The 8,065-nt window shown below is 40.8% G+C and overlaps 1 protein-coding gene across 1 annotated transcript; it reads left to right on the top strand.

The window, feature by feature from the left end:
- The first annotated feature begins 1,725 nt into the window (after positions 1-1,725).
- Positions 1,726-2,691, top strand: Or6k2 (olfactory receptor family 6 subfamily K member 2). Its single transcript, XM_087906104.1, has one exon. It carries the CDS (start codon positions 1,726-1,728, stop codon positions 2,689-2,691), a length of 966 nt encoding a protein of 321 aa, XP_087762230.1.
- Positions 2,692-8,065: the final 5,374 nt, after the last annotated feature.

Below are 8,065 nucleotides of genomic sequence, written 5' to 3'. Positions count from 1 at the left end.
AGGGGAGTCAATGTGGGGCCGAGAGAGAGAGATTCATAATGGGAATTTATAAAGCATTGTTAGTTAAAAAGAACCAAGGTCTGTGGAAATTGGGAATCTCGAATAAATAAAATGTTGAGATAAAATGACTCTTCTGTGTGGAATGGTATAGAGATGAGAAGAATAAAATATTGAGTTATCCATATACTTGGAAAATAAAAATGGAATGTCTAGGAAGGGAAACATTAGTAGGATGGTCTTGACAGGCAGACAGCTACTGAACATTGCATACCTGGCCTTCGGGGGCGAGCAGAAGCAAATATGGAAAGATGAAGGTAGGTAATTTATTTGAAGAGATTAGGACAACCAGAGAAAATTACCCAAGGCATTGGGTAGCAAACTTTATAGAAAGGAAAAATAGTTTAAATAGAGAAGTATTGTCCTCCAGGTGAACATATTTCATACTAAACAAAAAATAAATCAGTAGAGACGGTGAAACAAATCATTGTGAGAGAAGAGTAAATAATTACCTAGAGACAATGCCCTGCACTGTGCTGTGTTCTAGAATCCATAGCACTCTACAGCTCTCCTTTCCCACTGTGCCCCACAAAATTATAAGGGCAAGCCTACACTTACAGCTTATATATTCATATTTAATTCACAAACCAAGTCATTTTGACAAACATTTCTTGAATAAAACACCTTTAAGTCTCTCTTTAAAAGGAGACGAAAAGTGATGGAGGAGGAAGAGCGGTATATTCTTTCAAGAACAGACAACAGCACAAAAACGCCGTTATAGCTCATCCTTTGAGTCATTTTAAGTATATAATATGAATAGGAGGTAAGCTAATTAGAAGAAAGGGCAGAAGATGGGTAGAAATCCCTTGTGATTGCTTTATTATTATCCCTTAGACACCTGTATGTTTTCTAACAAGAAACAAAAAGAGTGTGAATCCGGGTGGCAGGGGAAGTGGGGAGGAACTGAGAAGAGTAGGGGGAAGGAAAACTATAGTCAGAATATATTGTGGAAAAAAATCTATTTTCAATAAAAGAAAAATCATTTCAAACCATGTGTTGAGAATCAGATGAACTGAGATGAGAGGTAAAAATTTGATGAAGGTTAGGCAGTTATGGTACACGCCTTTAATCCCAGCACTCAAGAGCCAGAGGCAGGTAGGTCTATGTGAGTTCGAGGCCAGCCTGGTCTGTAAGAACTATTTCCAGGACAGCTAGCACTGTTACCCAGAGAAACCTTGTCTCAGAAAAAAAAAAAAATTTAGGGAATCAGTAAGGTTGGAATTCAGGAATGAGCGTCATTTTTATTCAGGTTTCTTCAAGTCCTCTTCATGATGGTTTTAAAATAAGGTTTACTGACCAGTGGATAAACATTACCTGCAAATCTTCAGGCTCTATCTCAGACCTCCTAAATAAAACTTTCATTGAGGGTACTGGGAATCTAAGCTTTGACAGTGCACTCACTGATTCTGAGCAGTGCTAGGACTTTGGAATTACTAGGTATAAATATAGCTTTTGTTTTCTATTTTTCCTTTATGACAAGGTTAGTTGAAAGCCAATGTGAAATGCATATGATTTCACTCTTCATTTCTCTTCATCTACAGCCACAGTGCAGGTGACTTCTGAAAAGCTGGCGCTTGGTAAGTGTGTGTTCCCTCGGAATACAATATACACCTTCTAAAGAGTTTGAGGGCACTAGGAATTGTTGACACTTGCACGTCTTACTTGGAGATGGAGTTCTCTAATTGGACCACTGCTCAGGAGTTCATTTTTTCTGCTTTCCCTTGCTCCTGGGCTGATTCTGTCTTCTGCTTCATCCCACTGCTCTTCATCTATGCTTTCATTATTGTTGGAAACCTGGTTATCATCACAGTGGTCCAGAGAAATACGCACCTCCACACACCCATGTACTTCTTTATCAGTGCCCTTTCCTTCCTGGAGATTTGGTACACTACAGCTACCATCCCAAAGATGCTCTCTAGCCTGCTTAGTGAGCAAAGGAGTATTACTCTGAATGGTTGTGTCCTGCAGATGTATTTCTTCCACTCTACAGGCATCAGTGAGGTTTGTCTCTTGACAGCTATGGCCTTTGATCGCTACCTGGCCATCTGCAGCCCTCTTCATTATCCTACTATCATGACTCCTAGACTGTGTGCCCAACTGACCCTAGGTTGCTGTGTCTGTGGCTTTCTCACACCCCTCCCTGAGATTGCTTGGATTGCTACACTACCTTTCTGCGGCTCGAATCACCTTGAGCACATCTTCTGTGACTTCCTCCCAGTGTTGCGCCTGGCCTGCACAGACACCCACACCATTGTCATGATCCAGGTGGTAGATATTATCCATGCTGTTGAGATCATTACAGCAGTGATGCTCATTGTCATGTCCTATGTTGGTATCGTGGCTGTGATTCTGCGCATCCAATCAGCTGAAGGCCGCCGCAAAGCATTTTCCACATGTGTCTCCCACCTGACGGTCTTTTTGCTCTTCTTTGGCAGTGTGGCTCTCATGTATCTTCGCTTCTCTGCTACCTACTCGTTGTTCTGGGACACTGCCATTGCTCTGGCCTTTGCTGTTCTATCCCCCTTCTTCAATCCCATCATCTATAGCCTGAGGAACAAGGAGATAAAAGAAGCCATAAAAAAGCACATAGGTCAAGTGAGCATCTTAATTCACAAGAGCAGGAACCTTACATAACACGGAGTCTTTGAGAGGCCATATTGATTCTCTTTCATTCTCATCTCTCAGAAATCTTTTTATCAGCCTTTTACTGAAACGTGTTTCCCAAATGTCCCTGATGCATGATACTTACAAACAACTAAATTAAAATTATCATTGATTTTCTTATGTGCTCATAGATATGTGTGCATGTATGGGAATGCATGTGTTCACGTGTGATGAGGCCAGAGGTAGATGTTAAATGTCTTATTCAATTGCTTCTCCACCACCATTTTCCAGACAGGATCTCTAACTGAATCAAGAGCTTGCCCATTGGCTGAATTGTCTAGCCAGGAAGCCTAATGATTCATTGTTGATGGGCCCTGATTTGGTTTAAAGGCAAGGACTTGATCACCTGACCCATCTCCATAGTTCCTAAATTTGATAGCTTCTTTTTAGTCTTCTCCAACCCTGCATATTTTTGGGTATAAACATAGGTACCAAGGAAGGTCTTCCATTTCAAACATCATCAATTGAACATTATGCCACTCAAGTTATATACAGTAACTTTTTGTTGCTGAAGTTATCTTGATAAACACTTTAATTTGAACATAACCTGAACAGTTATTTTATGATTTGAAATGAAACTCAGTTGGTGAAGTGCTGATCTAACATGCATGAGGCCCTGAGGTCTATCCTTAATACAAATAAACAACAAAGAAGACAACAAAGCTGATGGGGTGGTGCACAACGTTAACCCCAAAATTTCAGTGGCAGAGGCAGACACATCCCTGTGTGTTTGAGGCAAGCTTGTCTACTTAAAGAGTTCCAGAACAGTTGGGACTACATAGAGAGACCCTGTCAAAAAAATTGTTTGTTGGACATCAAGTGTAGAGTCTTCATAAAATGAAGTGTCACTCTGTATAGAATCGAGGAAAAACACTAACCTATAAATTGAGTATTTGAATTTAAATTAAGTTACACACCAAATTATCAGTCTCTCATAATGAATTAAAATTTATGTTTTCAGTATACTCTTGTGTGCATGAATATTAAGCAATGTATATAATAATGTCTAACTACTAAACCAGCATCACCACTCTAAGTTTGATGTTACAGCTAACAGGTCAACATACTGAATAGAAGCCCATTTATTCTCTTGGCTTTCAGGATCCCACACTCTCTGTAGTACAGTGTTAAGGGCTCCCTTTGCTAACATTTTGTCATGTGTGTTTCATTAGGAGTCATTTTCTCCAGTAGCCATGCTTCAGTTTGGATAGGATAAGACTCATTACTCTATATATTGCCAAAACTTTATCCATCTTTCTTCCACTAGCACAAACCCTGTAGCTGCCAGCCTACTTTCCTTGCTTCTGTATCATAATCTTTCATCTTCATTCCTAAAATCTATAGAAAGACAGAGGTAACAAGGAAAGTCTGACATTTCAATATCCAGTGCCATTTAATGCTGAGCTTGACTAGGGAAAAGGAGGAAAATGAGGAAAGCTTTCTGTTGTGGGTAGAAGACGTTAAAATAAGACTACACAGGATAGTTTATTTTTGAAATGAGAGAAAAACAACAAGGGGATTCAGGCAATGCTGTTGGAACTTGTGATTATTTTTCTATCTGTGAATGTGTGACGTCCCTTAATATTATACACTCTAAGTCTGTAAATTTTCTTGATATTAGCAATTTCACCAAATTTAAAGGAAAATGTTGTATTTTGATGTTCCTTTAGTACTTAACGAACACCATTCCCTTGTTTTTGGTAGTATCATTATAAAAATGCTGCTTATGTTTAACTGCTGTATGAAAAAATTATCCCATTTTTTTCTGACCATGACACCTTTAACTTTTGTATTACATAATTGTTTTCTAGACATAGTCAATGCCTTTAGAAATTAGTATAGCTAATTAATTCTTACCTCCACACTTTCCAAAATTGAAGCCAAGACTCCCACTTTCTGCAGAATGTTTTTTATCTTGAAATGTAGATCTTAGTTTGCTGCTCTGCCTAGAAATCTTCCACAGTCAAACACAACCACTGCAAATTATTATAGCCCTTTCATTAACTTGCTTGTGTATGTTTGTGTTTGTGCGCACACGCATTTGTGTGTGTGTGTGTGTGTGTGTGTGTACATGTGTTTAGCACAAACTATTCCAAGCTCATGGAAAAAAATAGAGACAATGTAGGAGTTAAAACTTGTTGTGTGGTGACATTAATGATACATTACATTGTAAATATAATCTTCATGAGTATACAGAATTCAAGAAACATGCTTTCTGAATGGATATAAGGGAGCTAATAATACATTCTCTGTTGACTTCAAGTTATTGACATATTTGTTTAACAAAAATTTCACTACATTTATTAACCCAATATTATTGCAAAAATTAAATAAAAATATGATTTCTTGTATTTGTATTCAAGTACTTGTATTTGTACTTTTTTGAAACTAAAAATGCAATTTTCTACTTATTGCACATTTAGATTTTAAGCACTCTATTAATTGTGTCCAATACAGTGTTTTAAAGAGTAATTTATAATATTCATTTTTCTCATTCCTATTATAAAAGAGAAAATTGGTTTGTAGCAGTAAAGTGACTTTTTACAAAAGGCTAAGCTATAATTCAAATCCAGAGGTAACCTTCTCCAAAAGCTTTGCTTTAACCACCCAGGGAGTATTTTCTAATACTGTTGCTTTGTGAAAATAGAGAGGTACTATATTACCTGGGAGATTAGTTGACTGGGGTTCTATTTGCTCTATCATGATGCAAATCACAAATAGCCAAGGCATGGTTTTCAGAGGATTATCCAGAGACCCATGATCTTGACTATGAGCTCCACAGGCTTATAGCTTGCAATCTTAAGAACTTGAAGCTTGCGGCCCCAATAGCTAGAGTTCAGAAATTTACAATACCTGCTATTCAAGTCAGAGACTTCCTATAATGGTTCTTGACTAGAAGTGGCCTGCACTCACTGAACAGTGACCCATAGTTCATTAGCAGCTGGTAATGGCCAGTGAAAGAGATTTCAAATTCTACATGACAACCCTCAACTCTTGGGTTATGTGATGGCTATGCTTAGGCATCAGCTTGACTTTATCTGGAATGAACTACAATCCAGAAATAGGGGCACACTTGTGGTCCAGAACTTGAGACCTTTAATCTGGATCTTGAGGCTAGAAGGTACACCTTTAACCTGGGTCACACCTTTCACTGGAAGCCTATATGAGGGCGATGGAAGAAGGAAGAATTTTTTTCAGTCTCTGCCTGTTTGACTTCACCTTGCCAGTAATCCATTCCTTCACTGACACTGGAGCCTATTTTTCTGGATTCCAGCATCTAAAGAAGACCGGCTGAGACATCCAGCTTCGAGGGACTGAGCATCTATTGGATTTCTGGACTTTCGCTTCAGGGCTAGTCATCATTGGACTGTATTCTGGAAACCATTCCAATAATCTCCCATATTAGCAGTGGTTAAGAAGAGACCAGCGTCACTTAGGAGAAATCTGGGAAGTGTTTTGAGAGTAGAGAGAAGCTGTGTTCCAGCGGTGGCCAAGGTTGTCGGACTTGATAATGTTTAAGAGTCACCAGGTAGTCCTAGTTTTGAAGTCATGAAAGGGCCATGGAGAGCAGCTGAGGCTTGGCACTGTGGGAAGCCAGGAGAGGTCATTGGTAAAGTATACTCTCAGTGACAGTAGAAGGCCAGGTACTAAAGGGATCATGTGAAGGAGCTGAAGCTTGGCACATGAAGAAAGCCTATGAAAGGCTGTTGAAAGTGCAGCCCAGCTGCAGGAGAAGACATCAGAGTTTCAGATATGCTGGTACCAAGGGACCACTACCAAGAACAGCAGCAGCATTGAAAGGGTGTCAGAGAGAGTGGAAGAGGAGGAGGAAGGGAGAAGGGAAGGAGAAAGAGAATAAGGGGGCAGGATGACCAAGATGGGGGAAGGACAGAGAGGGAGAGAAAGGAAAGAGATATCTTGATTGAGGGAACCATTATGGGGCTAGCAAGAAATATGGCACTAGAGAATTTCCCAGGACTCCACAAGGATGACTCCAGCTAAGACCCTAAGCAATAGAGGACAGGGTACCCAAACTGGCCTCGCACTGTAGTATCTTAAATGTCACCATAGAACCTCCATCCAGCAACTGATGGAAGCAGATGCAGAGATTCACAGCTAGCATTGAACTGAGTTTCCAGAGGACAGTCAAAGAGAGGGAAAAGCAAGGTGATCAAGACCGTGATGGGGAAACCTACAGAAACAGTGAGCTAGTGGGAGCTCACTGATTCTAAACTGATAGTGGGGAACCTGCATAGGCACAAACTGGGCTCTCTGAATGTGGGTGACAGCTGTGTGACTGAAGCAGGCTGCGGGGCCACTGGTTGTGGGACCAGGATTTATCCCTAGGGCTTGAACTGGCTTTTAGGAGCCCATTCTCTTTGGAGGAATACCTTGCTCAGCCTAGATGTAAAGAGGAGGGCCTTGGTACTGCCTCATGGTGATATGCCAGACTTTGTTGGCTCCCCATGGGAAGCCTTGCCCTCTCTGAGGAGTGCGTGGGGGAAGTGGGAAGACAGAAGGGAGATGGAACTGGGACTGGTATGTAAAATGAGAAAAGGTTGTTTTAAAAAGTAAACTAAAAATAGTGAAGGGCTTATGTGTCAGTTAGACAAAGTTCAGTTGCACTGACTGGTTTTGTGTCTCAATTTAACACAAGCTAGAGTCATCAGAGAAGAAGGAGCCTCAGTTGAGAAAATGCTTCCATGAGATCCAGTTATAAGACATTTTCTCAGTTGGTGATCAATGAGTTAGGCCCATGGGAGATGGTGCCATTCCTGGACTGGTAGTCCTTCTTCCATAAGAAAGCAGGCTGGGAGGGTCAGGGGAAACAAGCCAGTAAACAGTTCCTCTCCACAGTCTCTGCATCAGCTCCTGCCTCTGGGATCTGTCCCTGTTTGAGTTCCTGTCCTGACTTCCTTCAGTGATGAAGGGCAATGCTGAAGTGTAAGCCAAATAAACCCTTTCCTCCCCACCTTGCTTTTTGGTCATGGTGTTTATCGCAGCAGTAGAAACCCTAACTAAGACAGGTTAGTTTTATGGTTTTCAGGTCTATGGTATTAAGACCTTCTGTTCTTGAGGGTTGCCATATCTCTGGGCATTCTGGAATTCTCCCAGGGACCAGCACTTGCTTTCTCTTGTCCTCAGCACTTCAGAGATTTCTACCTCCCATCCTCTTTGCTTTCTGCCCACCCTTAACTTCTGCCATTTTCTGTGTCCACGGTCTCTGCTCCCTGACATTTCTGTTTCCAGTTGCATCCTGGAGCTCTTTCTTCCAGTGCCTCATTGCCTCATTTGCTGATGCTCAACTGTTGTGATTGCTGACATCACTGCCTCCTCTTTGTGT

The sequence above is a fragment of the Myodes glareolus genome, chromosome 5 (genome assembly GCF_982192425.1).
Source record: "Myodes glareolus chromosome 5, mMyoGla1.1, whole genome shotgun sequence".
NCBI lineage: Eukaryota > Metazoa > Chordata > Mammalia > Rodentia > Cricetidae > Myodes > Myodes glareolus.
This window is presented reverse-complemented; position numbering and strand designations above follow the sequence as displayed.

Coding starts and splice junctions, on each gene's coding strand:
- Or6k2 (XM_087906104.1), top strand. CDS start 1,726: ATGGAGTTCTCTAATTGGACCACTGCTCAGGAGTTCATTTTTTCTGCT.